This window comes from Triturus cristatus, chromosome 2_2 (genome assembly GCF_964204655.1).
Source record: "Triturus cristatus chromosome 2_2, aTriCri1.1, whole genome shotgun sequence".
Classification (NCBI taxonomy): Eukaryota; Metazoa; Chordata; class Amphibia; order Caudata; family Salamandridae; genus Triturus; species Triturus cristatus.
The window spans coordinates 715,094,832-715,122,227 of NC_140582.1; the positions used below are offsets into that span (position 1 = coordinate 715,094,832).

General features: G+C 44.8%; 1 protein-coding gene across 2 annotated transcripts in view; it reads right to left on the reverse strand.

The window, feature by feature from the left end:
* Window positions 1-830: 830 nt before the first annotated feature.
* Window positions 831-27,396, reverse strand: part of LRP2BP (LRP2 binding protein) — a 231,223-nt gene continuing 204,657 nt past the window's right edge. Inside the window, exons 7-9 of one of the 2 annotated variants that reach the window (XM_085643285.1) lie at window positions 22,759-22,982; window positions 5,579-5,744; window positions 831-1,310 (exon numbers count right to left, since the gene is read on the reverse strand). In XM_085643285.1, coding sequence (XP_085499411.1) covers window positions 1,245-1,310; window positions 5,579-5,744; window positions 22,759-22,982 — 456 coding nt within the window. In that variant the 3' untranslated portion in view covers window positions 831-1,244. The remainder of the gene's footprint in view (window positions 1,311-5,578; window positions 5,745-22,758; window positions 22,983-27,396) is intronic. The other variant, XM_085643286.1, reaches the window with a different exon arrangement.

The following is a 27,396-nucleotide window of genomic DNA, read 5'->3' on the forward strand; positions in this document are numbered from 1 at the left end:
TGCCTTCCTTCCGTCCACGGACAAAAATAACTGTGTTCGCCCTTTAAATAGCACTCAATTTGGAGGTAGTGTCTGCCTCAAATCCATGTTGAATTAAATTGTTGGGCCTCAGAGGCCCCCATCGTTTGAGCTGCTGGTAGCTCGGTGACCATTTGAGTATTATTGGACTTTGAGTGACTTTCCTCCTGAATCTCTTTGGTGACGGCCCACAAGAATAAAGGATATGGTTGTTTCCCCTTTTCCACATTGAGGGTATAGGTACGGAGGATTTGCAGGTAGTTGAGAGGCCAGTTGCTATCATGGATGTGGGAGGAGAGATCGCTTCAGAGCTTGAGCTGGATTCCATTCTACTACTTGCTTCTTGAGAGAGGTTGTGCCAGGATCCCTCGGGAGACTGTGGATACGGAATTTGAGGCCGATTTTTTGGGGGGTTTGTTTGGATGATTGTAGAATGCCAGCCTTATTCCCTTTGAGGTTCCACTTGGGTGTATACATTTTCATTGATGAGTCTCTTGGAATGCGTTTCATCGAGGTAGCAGGTAGCAGTTGTCCATATATATAAACGTTTGCTGCCCTTTCTTTCCTAAATAAAATACGTTTCACTCCAGTATTTGCCATGAAGGATGCCGCAAGGCCCTCTCTAGCCTCTCCTATACTTTATTACTGCTTATATAGCACTCATGAATTCCGGTGTTTAAATGACCTTTTCGGGGCTTTTGAGTATAACAAACTATCCTATGTAGTGGTGGTTTTATAATGGTGTCTGAACATGTACCTGCAGCGCTTTGAAGGTCCAAACAGGATTTACATTAAAAAATGATTGAGACAAATTAGGAATTCTTTTTTTTATTTTCGTAAATGAATATTTTGAGATACACAGGCATGTTCACAAAATAAATTCCCCATATGTATTGCAAATAAATAAGCTAAACCAAAGGCACAGTACTTAACTCACATTATCCTGTTATACCTGAGAGGGTTCTCATGCGTAAAGCACTACATGATGTTTGTTAGAGATCTGGTTAAGACTCGTTAAACTAACGAGCATCACCAAAGGCAATCCGAAATAAAAGAGCCTGGAGAATGGCAGCAAAACATTTTGATGCAAATGCCAAATTCCATGGTTTATGAAGACATGATTAACATTGAAAACGTGACTAGTAACATCACCAAAGCATGCCAAAGCGACCGTCATTCTGGAATGTTCACTACACAAGATGGGAAATCGATGCAGCTCGTACATCCTAAATTGTTCCATAGATGACTTCAAAGTGAAGATCAGCGGCTACATCTGCATCCAGGTGATAGGCCTTAAAACAAACACAGTGAGGTTAGGTCTTAAATGAAGAGATGGTTGAAAAAGGCGTCATAATACACACTGTGGGTACATACGATGGGCGTGATTGATTAACTGGCAAGGCACGCTTTCTCAAAACAAATATTCAATTTCAAATTCCCTCTAAGAAAAGAAGACTAACATATCATATTAACTTATTTCCAGTAATTTGTAATTGTATCCGGTTTGTTTTCTCTGAACTGTAGCAGTAGACAGCAGTGAATACAGTGGTATGGACATATTTTGGATCCTAACAAAGGAGGCCAACAACGCGTTTCTCCAACAGACTGCAGAGGGTGCGTTTGTGTCATCAACCAACACCTCCTGAGGCAGGGGCGGCTCCTCCATTGGAGTGGAGGAGCGTCGCCCCACTTAAATGCCCCAGAGATGAAAAAAAATGGTAAGTTAATTCATTAACATTTTATTTTTTGGCAACCTGTCCTGACCTAATGGGTGTGGCTTCCTGAGTTGCAAGAGTGGTGGCCTGCCTGTGCAGTAGTTTATAGTTTGCATATCCCTTTGGCCGGCCATCTTGTGATGGCCAGCCTGACATGCGCACTATGAACCTCTCAACCCAGCTGTCTTAGACAGCTGGGTTTAGACCTGCACAGACCTCTACTGTCTTCAGGAGAACCAAGAGATGACGCTCCCTCCAATCCTGGAGTTTCTCTCATGCTGAGAGCAATGCCACTATTGGTTAAGTAGGTTCGCTGGGGCCCTGGACGTGATGTTAGAAAAAAAGAGGCCTGGTGTGAGGAGGACATTTCTGCGCAAGCAGATAAGTGCTTTTTAATTTATTTAATATATTTATATTGTTGTGTATTTATTTTATGCCACCACCCATTTGCCCACACCTCCAAACGGCGTACTTGCCACCCACTACTGTCCTGAGGTACATACTTTCTTCCCAAAAATACACAACTGCAGACTTTCCCTGTCTGGAAGGGTTGGCACCACCAGTTTCCCTGTATATTTTTTTAAAACCGTCAATAAGTGTAAACAGTCAGCTGGAAGATATCTCTGAAAATAAAAGGTCAGAATCTTGCGCCTCATAAGTTTGCTGCACCCTAGTGGACACAGCCTATCCTTCGCAGAAGCTAGAAAACAGTGTCGACCTAATCTAACAACCATTACACAACGGATCTAGGTCCTGTTTTGGCCTATGCAAGGTTTTAAATGTCGTATAGAAAGCTGGATTGAAATTTGGAACTCCTTAGCCACTGTACCCATATGAACAGTAAGTGCGAGGGAATCATCAGGGAAAGACTTATTTGAGGGAAAGAGACATGGAGTGCTTCCACAAATTTTATCAGTCTTTATCACCCTGATCATTCTCATCATCATTGCAACCAGGTCAAAAAGGGGCCAGTGTGATTCATCCTGCCACCTACAGAAGCAAGGCTGCAAAGGCCCAAAGGATTGTGTTTGGTGAAATAAAACCTGGTGCAGAAGGCACGCGCTACTGAGTCACTGTTCCACGACATTCTGTGGTGCTGAGAATGGTACTGACGGGCGTGTTTGTGTCACAAAAGACCAGAGTGGGAACAGGCACAACAAGCACCCTATTGAGAAGCATGAGGCCACGTGGACTTCCAGAGGATGAAGCAGGGTCTTTTCATGGCACCTTCTTGGAGAGAAGCCTTTCTACACTTGTTAGAAGGGCTGGAAAACCTGAAGTTTGATAAAAGTTTAGAAGCCTTGCAGGCCTGAGCTAGCAGAACTGTTTCTCCATGACCGCACCAGTTCTCATTCTCCAAAAAATGCTTGCAACTTGAAAGGGCCATCTGCAGGAGGCAGAAAGTACAAACATCTACAATGCCAATCCAACCTGACATTTTGCCCTTACGCTAACTGCAAAACTGGAAAGAGTCATGTTGTTAAAGGAAGGACAAAAAACATTTGTAACTCAAAATATTAAAAAATGTCAAAGAAAAATTATTTTTAAAAATCCTCAAAAGAACAAAATGTGTCAAATGTTTCAAGACTGCTCTGTTAAGAAAAACAAAACTGAACTACAATGGCTGCCTGAAAGCTGATATCTCTGTACCGAATAGCAAAGGTTTCTAGAAACGTGTTTGGAGATACATATGGAGTTCTTTCTTTGGTTCTCCACATTAAGCATTTTTAAAAAATGTACTTGGAAAAATAGTAATTTTTTATAAAATTTATATTATTCTGATTTTCCAGTGTACATTCTGATGTCGGGAGTGATGCTAAGGTAAGCCATCAGGGAAGACCTCCATGTTTGAGAATGTTAGAATACTTAGGTTATACCAACGATAAGGTTTACTGCTGAATATCAATTACTCTAATGTGTGCAGGAACAAAATCAGAATGTGCAGGATCACATGTCATTTGGGGCAGCCATTCCTGAGCATGTGCATAACCGTATGACGTGGGAATGCATACCTGGGTGGAAAATGCCTCCTTCCTCGAACACAAAAGTTGAACCAGTCCCTAATAATTTTAGTGGTAGACACTCCCATTACACTCTGCTTAACTAGAAAGGTGCATTTGTTTTTTTAACAAAGGTGACCTCATTAATTTAGAGAACCTGGGGCAATACGTTTAGAGAGAACATTGGTTCACTAAGATATAAATCAATTTAACAAAGTGAGTCTTCTCTGTATGAAGACAGCAAAACAATATAACGTTAACCGAGTCATGTACTTAAAAGGTCAAAACACGAAATCTCTTGCAATTGCGTTATTTATAGCATCATATAAACATACTTTACATCAGAAAGAAAGATCTTGTGCTCATGCTATAAGTGACATGGAAGGTACAATGCAAAGTGCAAGACAAAACAAAGTGCATCACTATAAAAAAGACCTACGACTCCTATCTGTACAATCAGGACTCATGCCGGCTCCCGTCAGAAGGAATTACTGCATTGCCGCGGCTACATTGTGTTCTCGTCATGGCCCCAATTTGAGCGACACCGCAGGATTAAATAAATAATTCTTCGGCACTCCCACACAGCAACAGAGTTGCTTCATCCGCGTTGATGCAATAAATAACGCAATTGCAAGAGATTCCGGGGCATATTTACAACAGAATGGAGAAGCATGGCATTAAGCAAACATTGCTAACGTCAAGCTTCTCCATTCTGAAAACTCTGGGCTGTTCCATATTCACAAGAATGTGGCGCACCCCTGCATTTCCCCTAGCGCTGAGTTCAGCTGCCTAGCGCCAACGCAGGCACCTAACCATAGTGCAAGGCTGTCTACTTTGGGGGAACGATGGTTTATGTGCAGGAAGGTCCTCCTTCCTGCACATAAACAATCTTTAAATGCTGTTTTGTAACTTCTATGTGTACTGCTTAATGCAGCACACATAGAAGTTGCAAAACAGCATTTTATTTTTTTAAATGATTGTTTATGTTCAGGAAGGGGGACCTTCCTGCACATAAACAATCATAGGCAATTTGCTGTTTCTATGTGAGCTGCACAAGGCAGCACACATGGAAACAGAAAAAAACGAGGAGAAATAAATCATTTCTCCTTGTTTCGCCTGTTTAAGACCAGGTTTTCCCTGGTCTTAATTTTGGCGCTGCCTCCTATTTACGCTGCCTTTGTAAATAGGGGGTAGCGGCATAATCTATGGTTCTTGCAGCGGAATGCCCACTGCAACAACCATTGGCCTCCCCTTTCATGCTAAATACAGCGTGAAAGGCTGCCTTAATTACAAGGCAGGGTTAAGCCACGTTAAGTGGCTTAACGTTGCCTTGTAAATAAGGCGAGGTCCCTATCGCCATCACGACGTCACTGAAAATGACGTTGTGGTGGCAGTAGTGGCTTGTAAATATGCCCCTCCGTGTTTTGGCCTTTTAAGTATATGCCTTGGTAAATGTTTCATACACAGTATACACTTTCAATTTTTTTAATTGATGTACATATTAGTGAACCAATGTTCCCTCTAAATAACTAGGAAGATGCAGCATCAAAACTCAATACTAGTTCAATTGGGACATAAATTCATCAGATTGGTATTGAAGCCTCTGCCTTGGGCCATCCACTTGCGATTCCCACTGGAACACTCCACACACATTGTTCAACATATTGCCACTTTTTCCACATTAACCGTTTGCTAACATACTTATTTGGCCTTTGTTTTTAGTTTATCTTTGTGGGTGACTGAGGCTTAGTAAATCTACATAGAACGCATGTGCCGTTCCATGCACTGCCCGGCACGTGCTCCCTGCGGTACCTTCGATAACATGCAGTGCCCCATAAGGCTTACCTTGGAATAATACTTGCGGGCAGCTATTCTATCTTCTCGTACACCCAGGCCTCGCTGAAGACATCTTGCCAAGTAAAATGTGGCGATGGCCACTCCTTTTGCTGTGTACAAAGGAATGCAATCTGTCATCCTCGCTAGCATTTCAATGTTATCGAAATCTGCAACCCTGTAATAAATATGTAAAATGGAGTTTCACAATATCAAAAGGGTTAAAACAATAAACAGTTTTTACTAAGTTGTATTAAGAAGTAATGTTAATAATAAAAACTGCCTAGAGTCTAGATATTACTGCTAGTTTTAGGCTCTCCATTTTTTCAAATTTCATGAAAATCTGGGACCACCCTTTGACTCGATCACAAACTACTTCTTCATGTACCGTACGTACGTAACTCTCAGCGTATACTGATGTCTACAAACATTACGCCCCTCTTACATGCAAGCTACTACTTAGAGAGAAAGGCCAGTGGGAGTGGACCGAGCACTCTGCTGCTAATAGAAGAGCACCTAGAAGTACTGGACTACAGACCCAAGTCACAAAAGTAGGAACTTCACAGCCCAGATGTAAAAGGTTTTGCTTTGGCTTTGCATTACGTTTTTTAATGCAGACCAGATGCAAAATCTTTTCTGGGATATACAAACCAATACAAATTGGTATTTGCGTTAGTCTGTAAGAAAACGTTATGTAAAGCGCTCCTTTGCGTCAAGGGGGCATAGCATGAGTGGTACATTGGCGTTTCCATGCTCCCACCCATGGTTTTGATGCAAAAGCAGATCTACTAACCATAGTAGATAAGGTGTTGTGCCAAAACTTGTTGTGTCAAAACCTAAAGGCTACTTGAAAGTATTGGAATGTTCTCATGAAGGATCCGGACATTAGAAACAGGATAGGTGCAAGCCCAATGATAACCTATCGAGAAGTGCCGTCGCTGAAGGACAAACTTTTCAGAAGCCATTTCTCTAGAGAAAAATCCAACAACAGACAGGCTTTGTACATTGCAACAAATGTAAAGCCTGCAAAATTGGACAAAGCACAAAAGAAGTGAGGGACTTCAGAGGAAGAACATTCTATATAAAAGAGAGAATAACATGTGACACCTCGTATGTTGTCTATATGATTGAATGCTTAAGTGGACAAAGATGCATAGGAAGCACGATCTGTCCTTTGAAAAAAAGAATTTTGGAACATCTAAGGGCAATCCAAAATAAGGACATGAACTATGCAGTATCCAAACATATACACTCTCAACATACTACAGACTGGCGTAACATCAAATACATCAGCATTGCTACAGTAACAAAAAATGAAAGAGGAGGGAACCGCACTCTTCAACTGAGAAGACTTGAATCACGACTTATGGTGAGATTCAAAACAAAGACTCCTTTTGGCCTCAACGGGGACGAAGAATTACATATCCATTTGTAATCAGATATCTGGAAAGGGCTTTTTACAAGTCAGACCTGCGCCACTTTATCTCCAAATGCTGAGTAACTCCTGGGATATTTTTAATATTGCTTGTTTTCTTATTGCTGCTGTACGAATTAAGAAAAAAAGATGCCCTAGGATAAATAGCGTATAAATTTTATAGTTAACATTCTATGGAATTTTTTAAAAAATCTTGAGATATTTGGTTTATCTGTAACAGATATAAGTTATTGTTTTATATATATATCGCTCAAATGTTTTTACCGAAATCTGTTTTTTATACATTGTACTTTGTACTTTTATGATTTTAAATAATCAAATAAAGTGGATTGATTGATTGATTGATTGATAATCAGATATCAGAAATTAGAGATGGCACAAGAGAGCACTGAGCTCATCAAGCAAGGAGTTGCAAAGACACCTATAACAAATATCCTTGTTAAAGTATTAAGGAGCACTGACAATGACATACTCAAATCAACTTGGAATAAACAAATGAGGAAGTTTACAGTGCACCGCTGGGATATTCTAATTGACACTGTGCCAAGGTAACAATAAGGAAGTAAAAGACATTACAAACATCCTTTTCCGAATTTCTGAACTAAAGGAATGAATGAGTAGAACTTACTAAGAGAAATAAGATGCCATTACATTTTTTTTGCACGTTTCTTTATGTGTGTTTATCGAACATATAAAGTCCCCGTCTGAGTAACATGGCAACAACATCCCTATTAAACAACTTTGATGCCTCATAATGGACTTGTATGACAGAACTATATATATTGGTAATAGAGGATGGACTAACTTAAACCGTGAACAAGACCTTTTCTTGGTCAAAACGATGGTGGTGGTGATGGTGGTTAATGTGCTGATTAAATTGAAACTCGAGAAGTGCGGTGATTCTTTGTGGAAAAATAAATAAATATATATTTTAGATATATATATATATATATATATATATATATATATATATATATATATTTACGTCTTCATCTATGATTTTTTTTGTTCTTTTATTTGATATATTTTTTAAAGACTGTATTTGTTTTAGTGTAATGTAAATAATCTTTAGGTTGTATTAGAGTTGTGCTTCATTTTTTATAAGTCACTATATTTTGTTTCAAGAATATAAGTTTAACCCCTTGGGTGCTCAGGATGGTTTTGAGCCATCCTCAGCCATGGTGGACGAATACTGAGAACGGTTCGAAGCCGTCCTGAAAACCTGCTGGTGCTCCCCCACACCCCACGCAACATGTCTCCATTGGAGGTGGCTGCAGAAGCGCTTCCGCTGCCACCCGACCCCCACCTCAGTGATCTGATAACGTCAGTGTGCACAATGTGCACCGACATCATCAAAAGTCGCTGGGACATGCTGGAAGCCGAATGCTTCCAGCACGTCCGTGAAACAAGTTTCTCCTCTGGGATGGGTTCAGGGAAGGAAGAGAGGCACCGGTGGGGGGGAGGAAGTTCCCCCCTCCCCCCGCTGTCTCTTTACAGTGCATTGCTGCTGCATGATCGTGGGTAGGTCCGCAATCGCGCAGCAGGAATGCATCCACTAGGCCACCAGGTATTTTAATTTACTTGAGGCAGCGGCCTCTTGAGCAAGGGTTTACCCCCTTTATGTATGCAAAAATTCTGACAGTTTCTGCCTCCTTAGGGGCAAAACAGACATATCTTTAGGCTAATCTGCCTGCAAGGACGACAAAAATACACTAGACACCAGGGATATCTTTTTTGGCATGTAAGGGAGTGGCCCCTTGTTCAAGGGTTGCTCCCTTTTAGTGGGGCATATATTTAGGCTGTTTCTGCTCCCTTTGGGGGCAGATTGGCCATATTTGTAGGCCCATCTGCCCCCCAAGGGGGGCAGAAAGCCACTAAACATCAAGGATAAGTTTATGTGAGAGGCCTTTGGGCAAGATTAGAGCATATATATATTGGCCATTTCTGCCCCCCCCTTGGGGGCAGATCGGCCATATTTTTATGCCCAGGGCAGACAACCACTAGACACTAGGGAAGGTTTCTGTGTGTGTGAGAACATGATTTCAGCTGACGGTCTGTGTGTACTAGCATTTGGCTGGCGGTGTATGTGGACTGGCGTTTGGTTGGCGGTGTGTATAGACTGGCGCTTGGCTGGTGATGTGTGGGGACTGGTGCATTGCTGGCAGTGACTGTGGACTAGAACTTGGCTATTGGGGTGTCTAGACTGGTGCTTGCTTGGGGGTGTGTCTGGACTGGCGCTTGATTGGCCGTGTGTGTGGACTGGCATTTGGCTGATGGTGTTTGTTGAATGGCTTCTGGCTGGCGATGTCTGTGGCTGGTGGATTTTGATGATGATGGGCAGAGTTCATAGTGTTTTATATTGTTGACTGTTTTATTTCTCGTCATCATTTGCATTTGTGATCGTAATGTTTTATTTCTCATTTTTATTCTAGTGCAAAGCTTTTGATTTGCTTTGCTGCAACTCCTGCATGCGGTTTTGACACTGGTATACCTGCAGTTTGTGTAGTTGCATGTGTTTGGTAAAAATACCTTTTTGTACTGTTTATTCCAAATGATTATCATTTCCCTGGATGAATGCGTTTTTTGTAAATTGGTGTAACAGCAGCAGCATATTTAGCTTCTGTTTTATTGCGTGTCAAATTCTCCTTGGATTTGTGCAAGATGTATATTGTGTTGTTTTGTGTGTAATTTTCTTTTGTTTTTCCACTCTAGTGGGATATCAATGGTGATTGCTGTGTCTGAAGAGTAGGTGCAGGTGTTCTTCAGTCTTTTGAGTATATAGGTCTTAGTGTGCTTTGTATTGATTGACGTTTCCTTCAAGATTACTCTATGCCAGCAGTTTTACTCTCTGTTTGATAAAGTTACAGTTTGTATATTACTTATTGTACACAGTGTGGGCTGTTGTTGTGTTATTTTTATTAGTCAGGATTATGGCTAGCCGCAGGATTACCGTTCAACAGGTTGTTAGCTTGCTTTTTGAAGCTTCCTCTGACCATGGTTCTGAGACTGACTCAGCATCAGAGGCAGAGGAGGAAGTCCAAGATTCTGGCAGTGAGTTTTCTGTCAGAGAGGAATCATCTGATGATGAAGCCACTCAATGTGTAAGAGGAGGCTCTTTCAGAGTAGGGTACTGATATGCTGATAGTGCAGCAACAGGCATCTGGATTGCAGCTTGGGGCTGAAAGGCTTCCCATTGTAAGTGCTGTGGCTTGCCCCAAACACGGTGCAGCCGTTGTTGCCTGCCTTTAGTGATGCCTCAGGGTGTGGAGTCAATACTGAAAACGTTTTGCCAATACATTTCTTGCGGTTGTTCATGAACGATGTATTTTTGGATTAGATTGTTGAACAGACTAATTTGTATACTGTGCAGTATTTAAGGGACAAGAGTGCCTGAATTAAGCCCCACTCTATAGCTTCCCGGTGGATCCCACAAATCTGGTTGAGCTGAAGAAGTTCTAGTATTTAACTTTTTTGATGGAATTCATAAGGAAGCTGTTGCTTGCTTGGTCTACTACCCCTGGATGGCAACTGTTATATTTCCTGCAACCATGATTCATGATCAGTATTTGCTTCCGCATTGGATGCTGCATTTTGTTGAAAATGCCTCAGCATTGCCATGGGAACATCATGATTGTGACCGTCTCTTCAAGATTCGGTCTGTCCTTGATCATTTTGTAGATCATTTTTTAGAGATCTATGTTGCAGGGAAAGAAATAGCTGTGGATGAGTCTTTGGTCCTGTTCAAGGGCTGTTTGGTTTTTAGGCAGTATATTCCTAGCAAAAGGGCGCGTTATGGAATTAAGATATATATGCGGTCTAAGAGTAGGACTGGATAAGTCTATATTTTCAGGGTGTACACTGGTAGGGATTCCACTATTGACCCCCCTGGTTGTCAAGTCTACTTTTGGAGTCAGTAAGAAAATTGTGTGGGAACTTGGTACAGGACTTTTTAACAAAAGGCACCATTTACACATAGAAATCTCAACACTGCAATGCCATTGTTCAAGGAACTGTTCAAAGTGGACTCTGTTGCATGTGGCACAATCCACTCTAGCTGCAAAGGTTGCCCTGAAGAGCTTGTTTGAAAAAAAAAACACTTTTGAGGGGACAGTGCAGTGCATTGCATAGTGATAAACTTCTAGCTGATATGCTGACAATCATTTATGATGAAAGTGCTTCACCTGTGACTGTTTGGGGTTAGGATGCTGAGGTGCGCAAACCTGTGTGCCCTTTAGACAACAATAAGCACATGGGTGGTGTAGATAGAGTAGATAAGAGGTTGGAGCCTTACAGAGATGTTCGTAAGTCATACATTTGGTATAAGAAGTTGGCTGTCCATCTGTTTCATTTGGCAACCTTCAATGCTTTTGCTGTATTTGAGTATTGTTCTCCAGATTCAAAAATGACTTTTTATTATTTTTATTATTATTATTAGCATTTGTTAGGCGCAAAACGAATCCTCCCCAAGGGGATCCTTCGGTGCCACAATATCAGAAGAGCAGAGGGGAGACAACTAATTAGTGACTAAACAACCAGGTTTTAAGACGTTTTTTAAACTGCCCTAGATTGGGGCAGGCGCGAATGTCGTCTGGCAGTTTGTTCCAGTGGGAGGGAGCAAGATGCGAAAATGAGCGGCCACCCATTCTGATTTTATCAATCCTCATAGGGCACAACAGCCGCTGACCGCTCGACCTCAGTTGCCGGGAAGGAATATAAGGTTTTAGCTTTTTACTGAGGTAAGCTGGACCATTCCCCTGTAGTGTTTTAAATACCAGACACAAAAGCTTAAATACTGCTCGTTTCCTAATGGGCAGCCAGTGGAGTAGTCGCAGGAGAGGTCCGGAAGGTAATCGAGAGGGCCGATTAGGGGCCAAACGTGCAGCTGTGTTCTGCACAACCTGCAGCCTAGAGGGCAGATCTTCCCCAATCCCTATCAGTAGGGATTTACCGTAGTCTAGCCTAATTACTAGTAGTGCCTGTATGAGAGACTTTCTTGCTGAAAGAGGAAGCCAAGGAAAAATCTTTCTGAGCATTCGCATCAGGCCGAAACAGGTGCCCTAGATGCTTTTCACGTGTTCTTCCATAGAGAGTTTGTCATGCACAATAACACATAGGCTTTTCACCCATTTTTTTGCGGTGGGGGGTTCACCCAGCTCAGAAGGCCAGCAATCAGTAGACCAGAGCACCTCCACTTTTCCGAACAGCAGAATCTCGGTTTTGCTAGTGTTCAGGTGTAAAAAATTCTTCTCTGGTCGTTGCGGGATCTGTGTCAAAAGTAACTATCAATTGTGTATCGTCCTCGTACGGAACGGTGTCAAATCCACAAGATCTAAAAAGGCCAGAGAAGACACCTGTGGGACCCCTTTGTCTACAGCCGAAGTCTGAAAAAGTAAACAACTCAAGTTGGACTCGCTATGTTCTGTCCGCAAGGAAGCTTTCAAACCATTTAAGTGCCATTGCGCTGACACCAATCTCTCGTAACCTGTGCACTAGGATTCGATGACAGATGGTGTCGAACGCTGCCGACGACAGGTCAAGAAGGATCAGCATAGTTAGTGTCCCATTATCTAGGGTCAACTTGATAGTATCTGTTACTTCAGTTAGTGCTGATTCGGTACTGTGCGACACACGAAAACCTGACTGGGAAGGGTCAAGTAAGTTATTCAGTTCAAGATATTCAGGAAGGAAGAAGAGATATGGGTCTATAATTTTGAGAATCCAGGGGATCGGCCAAGGCTTTTTTAAATATAGGTCTTATTTGAGCCATCTTCCATTTCTGAGGGAAGGTGGCTGTGGTTAGAGATAAATTACAGACTTCAGTGATGGGAGCTGCAAGGGCCGAGGCCAAAGCTGAGATGATGAAAGGAGGGGCCAGGTCAAGAGGGGAACCAGATTTTATGTGTGCCAGTAAAGACTGGACTTGCTCCAAAGTGATGGCCTTAAAAGCTTCCAATGGGGGATGTGAGAAGTTGGCCTGGTATATGCTGTCCACTAGTTATAGTGGGCACCTTGCACCAGTCCAAACAACCTCTTATTGATGATAGGTTAAAGACAACCTTTATTGAAAGCCATCCTAGTGGTAGCTATGGAGAGCAGCCTTCAGGCTAAGTCTTGAAGGAATGTAAAGCAGCTTGTTTTACCTGTCTATAATCTCTTAAATGGTTAAATGAAAGACAACCACACCAGGTATATATATATAAAATATATGTATTTATTTCTAAACACACCCTACTAGTCTCTTTATGAGGCTAGAGGTCCAAACACATTAGTTACACTTCAAATAGTACAGTACAATAGCACAAATACACGTCAGGCCCTAGGGGCGAGCCAAACCATATACTAAAATAGTGGTATAAGGACCACGACTTAAGGGGGAGACTGGAGCTGGTTGCTGGCCTGGGAGGAGGCGGGAGTTATGACACTGGGTGACCTATATGAGGATGGTAATCTACTCCCCTTTGACGACTTTAGGGAGCGGCATGATCTCCCGCGGGGGGACTTCCTCTTACATGCAGCCTTGACTGCGGCTATCAGGAAGCACTGGCGGAAGGGGCTGGTGGAGCCGGACACCTCTCTTGCCTGTCAGTATGTAGTGATGGCGGCAGGTACCTTTAAGGCGGTGACTTGTCTCTACAGGCGGATTACTGGGGATATGCGGCAACCCCTGGCTGCGCTGTGTGTCAAGTGGGAGGCGGACCTTGGGGCGCCTATTGCGGACAAAAACTGGGAAGAAATCACGGAGCGCCCTTGGAAGTGTACACGAAATGCACGTTTCCAGCTCATTCAGTTTTATGTTTTCCATAGGGCCTATCTTACACCTAGCAAAATAGCTGAGTACTTTGGGGGACCGGAGGCTTGCCCCCGATGTGGCCATGTTGGGGCGACTTTTATTCACATGTTCTAGGACTGTTCACAGGTGTCAAGATTTTGGCAGGAAGTGGTGACGGTACTCCTCCTGACAGTGACAGAGAGGGATTTGGAGGTGGGCCCGGGGGTCTGCTTACTGCATGGGTTTCCGCACACTGCAAAGACTAAGGTCACCAGTAGGTTTATTGACCTGGGGCTGGTCCTGGCCAAGTGGGAGATTACTTCCCATTGGAAGGCGAGGCAGGGACCTAGTTTCTTGCGTTGGACTAAGGAAATGGAGAAATGGGCGGGAAGTGAGGGGACTTATAGATTATGTCTGGCTAGACGTAGTGGAAATGAGAGATCGCAAGAATGGGCCCGGGCATGGTTGGCACTCCTGGAATTGTTCAAGCGCTCGGCTGTGGGGGACGGGGGGATCCAGTGGAGGATGATGAGACCCCGGCCCCTTGAGAACCCTGTAACAGGCTTCCCCCTATGCTTGTGAGGCAATTTCTGCTGTGGTTTGTGGGAGGCGGATCCGACAAGTGGCAGGGGAGGCTTTGATACGCATGTAATTATGATAGATACTGGCGACATGCTTGGGTGGGTGATTAGGGTGGGGGGGTATGTTGGGGGGTTGCTGGGGGATGGGGCATATTGGTTATATCGCACACTCGCTGTGGATTAATCCTGTGGATGGACTACCTCGTAGCATAGCTGTTGATGGGGTGAATGCTGTACAGTTATGATCAGTTTGGTGGACTGGTCACTGCTCTACGCTCTGAATTGGCTGGAGGGTGGAGTAATGGGGAAGGGGATTGACTGTATTCTGTTTTGTGACCCAATAAAGTCTGTTTAAAAAAAAAAAAGAAAATTAAGGACCACGACTTAACTAGACACAAGGCCTAGAGCCTGTAGAATTGCTGGGAGCCCAAGGAACCACCCAGGTAGTGAAACAGGGGACCCACGAAGGCCGTGTGCAGTGTGAGAACACAGCCACGAGCTCCTGTTAGCTTCTATGGGTAAAGTCGCGGTTAGATTTTAAAAGATTAGGGACACTTAGAGATGAGCTTGGACCAAACCCTTTTGGACTTAGGAAGTTCTAGGGTCAACACCCACGGGAGCACCGGAGTACTCGAGTTACCTCACCCAGGGAAGCCGAGTGCATAGGTGTCAAATGGTGTCGGGTCGCGTCGTCGTTTTCAATGGGAGCTGGTGAAGAAGTGCTGCTGCCGGGAAGATGCGAAGTGTCCAAAGAGATCCAAGCCTGGATCGAAGTTGAGAAGAACCTGAAAGCAGAGGGGACAGAGTCTGGGTCACTAGCCAGTGACCAATGGCACGATATGCGAATGCCCACCAAAGTCGGGTGATTTCAGGTGAAGAAGGTGAAGCTTGACTCTTCAGCCACGAGGACCAGGAGGCATCGAAGACGACCAGAAGCTGGATTCGAGCTGTCCCACGAAGGATGTCTAGTGCTGCAGCGTCGGTGCCCGGATTGGACACAGCAAGCCTTAGCAACAGCAACCCACGCAGAAAGGAGAAAGATGCTTCGGTTAAGACCAGCAAGGCCTGAGGGACTCACCACGCGGTGGGGAGTCAGGGCACGTCTGGAGCAACCTGGGAAGCCCAAGGAAAATCAAAATTGCCTTCACAGGGGCCCACCAGTCGACAGACCAGGGATCGCGAAGGAGCCTCGAGCTGAAATGCAAGAAGCAGGCTCATGGAACACTCGTGGAGTGTAAGCCCACAATCTTCGGTGCAGATGGTGATCGGGGCGTGGGCTACAAGTAACCCAAAGCACGACTTCGAGAAAAGTCAGGAAGTCAATGCACTTGCAAACGTGCACGGTGACCAGGAGTTCCGGTTCCACGTTACTCACGAGGGCTGCACGTCTCAGCTTTGCTGAGGACTCGGGTCGGCCTCTGATAAGTTTGGAAATCCTCTTCCTGGGCTGCAGATACTTCGGAGTCCGTCGGGAGCTTCGGAGATGCAGACCGGCAAAATGCTTTGTTGGTGCCTGCCAAGCAGGGGAGTCACTCCTTGACCCCAAGGGAGATTTCTTCAGTCCTCTCGTCTTCAGTAGAGCGTCGAAGTTCCAGGATTCAGTTGAAGAAGTCCTGTTGCCAGGGGTTCCTTACTTATAGCTAAGAAAGGGGTTGGACTAACTCAGGGGACCCACCTATGGGAGGGTTTGGAAAGAGGGATAGCTACACCCATTTCCTTTGTCCAGTTTCGCGCCAGAGCAGGGGCTGGTAGCCCCTGAACCAGTTTGAGGTGGACTATGCACAGACACACCAAATGTGCCCCCAGTGCAGGACATCAAAGCACTCTGAGTGTGCTCCCACCCAGCCCCAATACACATCAGCCTGTCTGAGAGGTGGTTACACCTCCCTGTGACAGGAAACCTATTGTCCAGGCCTCCCCTGTCGGAGTTTCGGTCAGCAGTAGGAGGCCAGACCTGTGTCTGTGGCTGCAGCATCCATCTTGGGATGCCAGGGTTCTGTTAAGTTGGTACCGGGTATACCAGTGCTGTCATGTCTCTCCCTCTAGAAGGGTGGGATCATACTCCCACACCAGTTACTGGTGTGGGGGTATGATTCCAAGGTGTTTGACACCAAACACAACATGTTTCCGTGCAGCCAGTCCAAAGTTAGCATTTACCGTTGGGTTATAATGCACTTAAGAGTATATGGTACGCTGCACCACTGACAACCCCGGAGAAGAGATTCCAAAGGCTGCAGAGGGGCTCAGCTCATGTCTGGGTACCCTCTCAAGTATAACCAAGCACCCTGCCTTCGGGATTGATAAGGCCTGTCATAGGGGTGACTGATAGGTCTCTAGGTGCAGTGACAGGTGAGGTACAGTGAACCTATACTTCAGTAAGTGGTGCATGCACCACTTTACCCAGGCTGCAGTAGCAGACCTGTGGTGTCATTTTGGAGGGCGTTCCAGGGGTGGCACAATACACGCTTCAGCCCCTGGCAGGCCTCTGGGGTACCTATGCCCTGGGTACATAGTATACCATATACTAGGGACTCACAAGGGTACCCCAGAATCCAATCTGGAGTGTACCTAAAGTACATGGAATCAATTTGGAGAGGAAGCAGCTAGGCTGGGGTCCTGAACAGCAGGGCCCCAGCCAGACTAAAGTCGAAAAACAGTGTAACAGCAGCAAAAAGTGGGGGTAACCATGTGAAGCAGATGCTACTCTCCTACAGGGGAGAGATGGGATCATCGTGGTTTCATGATACCACGCTAAATTCCGCCTGTGTGCTAAAAGAGCTATAGATTTTATCAATCTTTGACTTAAAATGGTTTGCCAGATCATCACAGAACGTTTGATTCAGCTGGATGGAAGGATTATTAACCCTTGGGTTGTTGAAATCTTTCAGAATTTTAAACAGTTCTTTGGAAGAATTCTTAGCTTCACTAATTCTGGCCCCTAAGCGAGATCTTCAAGCGATGTTACATTTTTTTAAGTATATCCTAAGAGCCGTTCTATTCACTAGTTTGTATGCCTCCTGTTTTTATTTTCTCCATTTCCTTTCCCATTTCCTGCAAGCAGCTTTTTCTTTCTTGAGACTGTCATTGTACCATGGTGCTGGGGCTGACTTTTCCCAGATCTGGCCTACTTTACTTGGGGCAAAAGTGATGCTATGTGTGTTTACTGCATTGTTAAAAATAAAAACTAAATATTTTTGAAAATTGTCCAAATCACAGTGCTGCAAAACTAAGCTCCTAAAAATACCCAATAGATTTAATCTCTGACCTCACATTGAACACCAATAGGGTCCTACTGCTTGGGGACTTCATCTTCTGGGCAAACTCACCACTAGATACAATAAGCACATCCTGCAGAAGCACTCACATCACGAAGATGACACCAAGAATCCACACGCTCACTGCTTTTTTAGAGTGTTTACTACAGCAGGTTTCACAGTGCCATAATTCTGTTAATAGTAGTTGTACCTATTACCCAGCGTAATTTATCAACATAGGAAAACATTGTATGGTTAAGTGAACTTTTCATGTTACCTACCTGAGAAATTTCAAGAAAAAGACGTTTGCTTTTTTTCCTTGAATTGTCTTACTTATTTTCTCTTTGAGAAGATCATGCAAAAACATAGCTATCAGCACTTCAGAATGTATACCTAAAACAACTGGTTCAACAACTTTCTTCAGTCTTTCAAAAAGGAAATGCCTTTTGCTTGACGTAGTCTACAGACTTGAATTACAAACACCCTCTGTATGATCTATCCTGTTGGTCAAGGTGCAATTAAATTTTTTTTATATTATTTTGTGACAGTATCCTAAATAATTCTGTGCCATATTCTGATTAAGAATGATGGTTAGATCTTTACGTTTCCCTATTTTATGATTTAGCATACACTCGGATCAGCAAAACCCATGTTTTATATAATTTAAAACCTTTATGCAGGTTGCCAGAAGACTCCGAATCCTCTGAAGCCTTTCTACCAATATCATACAATCAGTAGAGAATGGGCCCACAAATAATGACAGGTTGAACAAGGTGTCAAGATAAAAAAAGTTCCCTGATTAAGACACCTCTTATAACCAATCATATATTCATTGTATTTTTTATTTGTCTCTAATGCACATCCAGACGCATCTTGGCACTAGGAGTATTAAAACAGAACACTAACAAAATAAACATTAATTTCAGGCGGCGGCAGGAGGCATGAAGAGCATTTCACAGGGGCACTCAAACTCTAAAGGAGAGTCCAGTGGCTGTCAGTCTTTGCTTAAATCTTGAGACTGACAGAAGAAGTAGGGTTTCCAATCAGAAAGACCTAACAGGTACACAATGAGATACCACACTTTAAAACATGAGTAGACAGCTTGGGCAATCAAGTACAGGGTCTTAGATTGCATGCTTTCTTTAAAAGGAAACCTGTGTAGAACTCGGTGAGCTATGGAGACACAATACCTGCCTCTCAGATTACACAGAAGACTCATGGCAACATTTTGAAGCTTTTGCAATTTATTTCATTCTCTTAAAGTCCTAAATAGACCAATTGCAGTAGTCCATGAGAGACATCAAGCAGCCCATTCCACTTCAGCATGCTTGTAGGAGGGCAAACAAATGAAGTGCCTTGACTGCACAAATTCTGTCGACCAGACCTTCTGGATGTCAGCATGTTAATGAAAGCTCACTATCAAACGAAATCCAATATTTTTTAATAGAAATGGGCCACAGGGCTTCACTACGTGCCAAGAGATATGGTCACAAAAGCAAAAATCGGCTTTATCCTTTTTGAATAAGGGGATTAGCAGACATCCACAGCTCTGTTGTTCTCAGACAGTCCTGATGATGCTCAATGGTGTTTGAAAAAGTACTGTCAAACCAGGAGACCAGCTGCATGCCGTCAGCATAGGAACAGGCCTGAATGTAAAAAGATCTTAGCAGTGCACCTTAAGTGGGACACAAAAGGTAAAACCCACAGAGGAATGGGCAGATCCTTGCTGGACCCCACAGCTCAACTTAAAAAGTTTGTAAAGTGGAATGGTGGCATTTAGACCTGACCGTTAAGAAAGAGCAGAAGCATTGCAAAAATGAAACGGAGATGTGATAGAGTGAAGACGGCCAATAAGAATGTTATGACTGTATCAAAGACCATTGAGAGGTTAAGCAATGGCACACTCCCTGCTCCCCCCCCCCACCCCCTTCGACAGCTCTCATCTTTGGTAATTTAGCAGATCATCAAGCACCATCTGAACTACTGCTTCTGTACTAGCACTGTGATATTATTGTTGCATATCTGCTGTTAAACATGCTGCTATTTCATTTGTTTTAAGAGACCTGAGTTTTGGGTGAAAAACTGATGAGAACAGGTGCGATACCCCGACCCAGCATTCAAGCTACCATGAAACAAGAAGTGCTAGTAAATTATTCAATTCTTAGTAATGCACCAGTGACGACTTGATATTCTAACATAATCATATGTATGTACACAATTAAAACTAACACACAAAAAAATGATATTTAAGGAAGCACTGTCTCCTTTCAAATATAAGAAACAGAGTAGGGCATGAACATAAGAACTGACTCGGATGCCTACCCAGTATGTACCTGCAGACTACGGGTGACAATATAGAGAAGGACTTTCCTAGATTTAACTAAACAGGAACAAAACCACTTTTGAATGAACCAGTGATTTGGATGCATCTCAAGCTTCCTTATGAGAATATTGCCAAATATTGTACTATTTAAAAGTATACGCTGTCAACTTTTCGGGGTTCATTCGACATAAGAAAAAGCTTTAGTAAATATACTGCTGAGCAGACTCTTTGACTACTGTATACGTAAAAAAAACAGGCAAAAGTTGTGTGGAATTTCCAATGCCTCTAACTTCACAGTCTCTATTCGTGAGAAAAACTCAAATTATGCATTTCACAAAGAATAAAAAGATTGTGAATGTTCTGTAAACTGTGTCATCAAACCCCTCTTTTTTGCTTCGGTAACTTCTGTAATTCATCACCACGAGGTCCAAACAAACTCTTGCTAAGAAATGACTCAACTGCATGAACCCAGAGAGGTTCCCTCCTCTTCTTATGGATAACGAAATTTACAGAGCAACTAGCCCTTCTAATCACTCAACCACGAAGCGCTATGTAGCCTTGGACCAGCTAACCATACTTGGCAAAATCAAACTGTGTCTGCAAGAAGCAGACCTAAAAACAAATGTCCATCCCTGCTCTTCGTCCATCTGTACAAAGGAACCCTAGGCTTGCTCGGATCCTGAAATCCATCTAAGACAGTAAACTATATGGGGCCAATTCACAGAATTTATCTGAGACAAAATCCTAAACTTACTATTTTTGGTATTCACAGAAGGCATTTAGTAGTAGTAAAGTTAGGATTCCTAACTTTACTACTACTAAATGCCTTCTGTGAATACCAAAAGTAGTAAGTTTAGGATTTTGTCTCAGATTACTTTTGTGAATCGGGCCCTATATTCTTTGTTGTCATAATCCAGCAAGCATTGGTGAAATATACTCGATGGGGATGTTTACAACTTGTACTAATCCTCCTAGTTCATGATGAAGGTAGAGAGCGTTCTTTGGAAAGAGATGTTGGTTATTGCGATTTATTTTATCATGAAAAAGGTAAGACGTTAAAACGAAAAGGGAGCAGCTGAGAATTTTTGCACCGGAAACGGGCCATGCAACGAGTGATGTTGCAATGCATTTCAAAGCTCAAGCATATGTCATCAATCAAAGCAACATTCTAGAGTGCCTATTGATAAATGTTGCTGGTTCCAGGACTGATTAAGGAGAACAGCTTTTTCCTTTACAGGGGCTGGCCCACTCAACTCTTACCTCTCGAATATATCTTGGTTCTGGGTCATAATGCTACCTAATAAAATCTCAATAAGTATTTAATCTCAACATGTAGCTATTTCTTTATAAACTTCTTTCACCATATCTTCAATACCAAATCTTTCTTGTAGCTGCACTGGGCTATTTACTACAATAAGTCCAGGTCTTATGTTTTAGGGGGCAAGGATGAATCTGGAAGGTGGGACTGCCAAATCTTTTCATATCAATATTTTGGTGTGGGAATTCAAGTTGATTAGAAACCTTTAGTCAAAGTTGCAATGGATACCTTTCTCTTGGCCTTATTAGGTGTACAGTGGTCCTCAGGAATGCCATACTTGCAGTGGCGGTCTGACCGCCACCACCCTGTCGGTACGGTCCCCCATTTTAGGAGTGTGGTAGTGGGGCTGCCACAAGACCTCCACCTCCGTCGGAATCAAGGATCCCGCCTCGGCAGCGGTCTGACAACTGCCTGAATATCCTGGTGGTGCAGGTGATGATATCGCAGAGCATATTCCAACCTGCATTTCCATTGCCTTTTACATGGCGGGGACCCCACCATGTAAAGGGTGGCAAACATGCAGGTAAGGGGACCCTAACAGGGCCCTTTTGCAGATTTTGGGCCTGGGGGTGCATGAGGAGGGGCACATGTTTAGCCCACTGGAATTGCACCCTCGTTCCTGCACGATGTGGCATACATGACATAGAGCATGCCACACCATGCATGAAAGTGCTGTGGGCACTCTTACGCAGCAGTTGGCTGGTTAGGCTCTCCTATGAGACTGTGAGACTGCACCAGAACTGCCCGCCCTCGATTACACTCATAGTCCAGCAGGCAGGCTCACCAGGCCTTGGCAGTCTTCCTTGGACCACCGGGGTGGCGATTCCATTGGAAGACCACCAAAGTCGAAATAATGCCCTAAATCCTTAACCGTGTAGTGAAAGATTATATGCCTAATTGGTTCCCTGGATTCAATTTTACTCACGATAAATCTTTTGAACATCAAACTTTGGAATTATTGTTGGTTGACCCAAACACGAGGCAAGAATGTTTCACAATAAATGTCCATCTGATTATCAGGTTATCCTCACACCGTCATAAAGGCTGCTCTTCACACAAAGTAAATTGCAGATGGGCACCAGTGTCTACAATCTGCTCTCATAAGGGGCGAGTTCTAGCCCTACATATATATTGAAATGGAGAATGCTTCAGGTGGATGCACTGGGAATGCACAAAGCAAATAAAGGAACACACAAAAGTCAATATAGAGGCAGTCCAAAAGCACCGTTGCATTTGATATTACAGTCTGAAATACAAGCCACTCTGTAATATCACTGAAAATTCTGAATGCAGCAACAGAACGAGTTTGAGATGCTTTGTGCACCCAGCACAAGATACATGAAAGTGTCCTTTCACTTTACCCTCTGAAACATTTACCCCCAGCAATGGAGGTAACGTTCCATAATGCATGCATTACACAATTGCAGACATCTCAGATGGGATTTCAGATTTTCTAAAACAGCACGATGGACATTACATGACTTGAAAGGAAGGACAGAGGACTATACTCACAGTTTGGCAAGTTCTGCAGCTTTTCGGTACATCTTTCTACTGTAGTAAAATTTCACAAGGTAGCCCTGAGCGTACACATTTCCTCGCTCTGCTGCTTCTTTCAGACAGTCAATTGCAGATGTTACATCCTTCTTTGTACCCTGCCCATGTAGGTACATAACACCAAGTGCTGCTTGTGACTCTAGGTTCCCATTGCCACATGCTTCGGAATGCCAAAAGAATGCCTGCAGGAGAGATCAGGGCCCTTTAGCATCATGTGATTAAATTAAAAATGTACAATAATGCATATGTAACTTTCACATTGTTGAGAGCTCACTGATTCTTTAAGGGATTCTCTTTAATTAATATCGCTACCATAGACTATACCCATTCCGCTCACCAATGCGTTTTTCGCCCATCTGCGTGGTCTTCTTATCCGTCTGGTATGGGTGGGCCGCAGACCCCGTGTAGCCTGGGACACTCTTACCCCTCTCATATGTCCGGGGAGGATTCGCAGTTCCGGATCCTCAACTGTATTTTCTGGTGGCGCGGGCACAATTTGCTGACCACTGGTTTCATCCTGACGCCAGAATACCTTACACAAAAACGGACAAGGGGTTAGCTGCCCCAACGCCCTTAGCGTCCCTACTTCAAAAGGGGATCCCCCTTGATGCCCATGACATTAAGCCTCTGGCCACTACGTGTTGGGCTTGGTGCAAGTTGAATCGGTTATATGGGTCTGGTCCTCTCTACTCGCCTGCACTTCCGCTTGCCAATAATCCCTTTTTGCTGTTAACAACGGATAAAGGGGTGCTTGTAACCTTTACCAAACTGGGGCTTGACACCTTTGGCTCCTTATTCCCGGACGGTCGGGCACGTAAGCTGTCCGATTTGACACAACTTCCTGGGCTCACTGGTGTGGATACTCTTAACGTGGCTCAGCTCCACTGGGCACTCTGCGCTACCTTCCCTGCCCCTCACGATGACTTCTCCCCACTCACCCCCCTTATAACTGATACTACTGGATCACATTTGGTCACAAAACTATATAAAGCATGTATGGCACTCCGGCCGGGGCGGGACAGCAGGGCACGTCAACGGTGGGAATCTGATATCGGGCGTACTCTGACGGACAAAGAATGAACCTACTGCTTGGAGCAAACACACAAGGTATCCCCTAACCGGCACAAGTTACTCCATTTTAAATTCATTCACAGAATTTATGTGACTCCTGTTCAACTGGCCAAATTTGACCCTTCTAAGCCAACAAATTGCCCCAAGTGCAATGCTTTAGACGCTGACTTCGCCCACATGTCCTGGTACTGCCCCCACGTTCTCCCCTACTGGCAGGAGATATTTGGTGTGTCAAATCATAGAAACGCCCTTGGTTCCCTCTCCTGAATTGGGTCTGCTGGGGATGGTTCATTGACTCAAACTGAGCTTTAGGCGCTTTGCAGCGATTACCCTACTGCTTGCGAAACGCGAGATAGCCTCTCTCTGGGGAGCCAGGGCTCGTCCCACTAAGGTGGCCTGGCTTAGGAGTATGTTTTGATTTGTTCCGCATTCCGTCCATCAATTGTTTGTCTTTTGCTTTCTCGCCCTAAGTGCGCCAGGTATGTCCAGACGTGGGTCCTGGGCTCACTGTGCCACTGGAATCAAGCTATCTTGGCCGAAGAGGGGTGAAACCCCGAAACCGGTCCTAGGATGCTTGTTTCCGGTCCAGGGAGGACCTGGCTTGGCAGTTTGGGCTGGACTGTTCCCATGAGGTGCAGGGTCAAGACTGATTTGCATATGGCCAGGTCTAAACTGGGGTGGCATGGTGAGCAAAAGAATGATGGATTTAACCCAGATCTCTTGACTGGGGGTGAATGTTTTGATTTGTTCTGCATTCCGTCCATCAATTGTTTGTCTTTTGCTTTCTCGCCCTAAGTGCGCCAGGTATGTCCAGACGTGGGTCCTGGGCTCACTGTGCCACTGGAATCAAGCTATCCTGGCTGAAGAGGGGTGAAACCCCGAAACCGGTCCTAGGAGGCTTGTTTGCGGTCCAGGGAGGACCTGGCTTGGCAGTTCGGGCTGGACTGTTCCCATGAGGTGCAGGGTCAAGACTGATTTGCATTTGGCCAGGTCTAAACTGGGGTGGCATGGTGAGCAAAAGAATGATGGATTTAACCCAGATCTCTTGACTGGGGGTGAATGTTTTTTTTTTTTTTTTTTTTTTAAAGAAACCTTTATTGGACTTCAATGAGTTACAAACATGGGCCTACAACCCTTTGGGCCGGCCGCTAGGTAGCATGAAACTTATCATTCACCGTTATACAAATTGATCAATCCGGGTAGCCCGTCGGTCCATCATCTCACCCAATGAAGGCGAAAGCAACAGTTGAGTGACAGTATTAAATACGGTTTCAGTTTTCAATTTAAAATTAAGAAACATTACACACAAACAAGGCAATAGACAGTGTAAATAGCAGGACGCGCTCCCCGGGGTAGGGAACCAATGATCAGCAGCAGAGAAGGGAGGGGGGCACGGGAGCAGAGGAAAAAACAAAACAGACGAGGAATGCTTGGCTAGGGGGACGAAGAGGCATCCAGCCCAACAGCCAGTGGAGGGGCACAGATGTCTCCGCGATAGGCGTTCCACGGACCCCACACCCCAGTCCATTTCCGCGGCTTGCCTCTCGCTACATACACCGTCTTTTCTCTAAACATGCACCAATCCATATTCTCCTTCCACACCGAGACCGTGGGCGGCCTCTGGGAGCCCCATAACTGGGCGATGTTACGTTTGGCCACCATATTCCCCAAAGTCGCCCACCGCGTCTGTGCCACATTATAATCATTTGGCTCCCACACGTTCAGCAGGCACCTCCTAGCTTCTGGAAGCAGCGCAACATGAGTGACCTCCTCCATTACCGCATGCACCCGACGCCAAAAGAGCGCCACCTCAGGGCATTCCCATATAATGTGAAGGAAAGTACCCAGCGAACCACAGCCACGCTTACACATCCCATCCACGGAGAAACCCATGCGCATCAGGTGGGGACCAGTAACGTACACTCTATGGAGTATCTTTAGTTGTACGAACCGAAGGCGGGCCGGAATTGCCACCTCCCGCGGGGAGGCTATTGCCGAGACCCAGTCCTCGTCATCTAATTCCAAACCGTCAGCCACCCAGATCTCCCTCAAGCGGGTCAACAGATCCGCCCGATCGTTGATAAGCTTTTTATAGATCAAGGAGATTGTGCTGTCAGGCACGTAGCCATCGAGCACCCTATCCTCCAGCGGGGAATTTTCCGGGATAGCGGTGGCATCAGGGAAAACCGAGTGCAACGCATGACGGACCTGGGCATATCGGAAATACTCTCTATCGTTTAGCTTATATTCCGCTTTCAACATTTCAAACGTTTTAAACTCCCCTTTCACCCAGAGGTCACTCACCTTACATATGCCAATCATATCCCATTTCTCAAACCCTTTGGTTTTCCACAAACAGCCCAGCCTATCCGAAGCATACAGTGGAGTCGCTCGAGTCAAGCGGCCCTTCCAACCCATCGCAGCATTAGCAGCATGCCACACACGTACCGCGATCTTTGTTGGGCCTGTCAACTGCACACCAGGAGACCTCGAATACAGTGCTCTATTATAATCCCCCCCAGGCAATAGCATTTTATCCATCTCGAACGCCGGGTTCAGGGCCGGCCCGTACATCCCGTGGTTCACCGCCGCCAATCGGGACGCCCAATAATATCTCTTGATATCGGGGAGTGCAATACCCCCGTCATACCAAGGGAGCGTCAATTTTGTGAGAGCGATTCGGGATCGCCCGTCCCAAAACAACCGCCTCTGCAAACTCTCAACCTCACGGAAATAGCGGGCCGGTATGACGTCGAGTGTATTTTGCAGTGCATACAGGAATCGTGGCAGCGACATCATTTTAAACAACGCCGCGCGTCCGAGCGGCGAAAGCGGAAGCTGTCGCCACCTCGAGACGTCGGCCCTCAGTCGTTGGAGTGGGGGGAGTAGGTTCCGTTCATAACAGGCCACAGGGTCCAAAGTTATGTACACTCCCAGGTATTTGAACCCTGACAGCGCAATCTGAATAGGGCAGCCACGCGGAAGGAGAGGAGCGTCCCCAGAGAGAACATAGATGCATGACTTGGTCCAGTTAATGACCAAGCCGGAATTGCGACCAAATGAGTTGAGAACATCGACCAGTACTATCAAAGACTGCCGGGGAGATGTGAGGTACAGGAGAATGTCGTCCGCATAAAGAGAAATGCGGTCCTCAAATTCAGGCGTCCATCTAATGCCGCGCAATGAGGGCTCCCATCGTAACCAGGCAGCCAGAGGTTCCAAGGCAAGCGCAAAAAGGAGAGGTGACAGCGGGCAACCCTGCCGCGTGCCTCTTTCCAACCCGAAGGGAGCCGACACTCTGCCATTCACAACTACCTGGGCCAACGGTTCCTCATACAGCAACCTCACCCAACCGATAAACCCGGGGCCAAAACCAAATTTCGCAAGCGCCGCCCAAAGATATGGCCATTCTAGGGTATCGAACGCCATAGTGGCATCCAGGGACGCCAAAACGGCCGGTTCACGTATGTACTCTGCTCTGGCGAGCACTCCATGAAGACGCCTCAGGTTCAGGGCCGTATTACG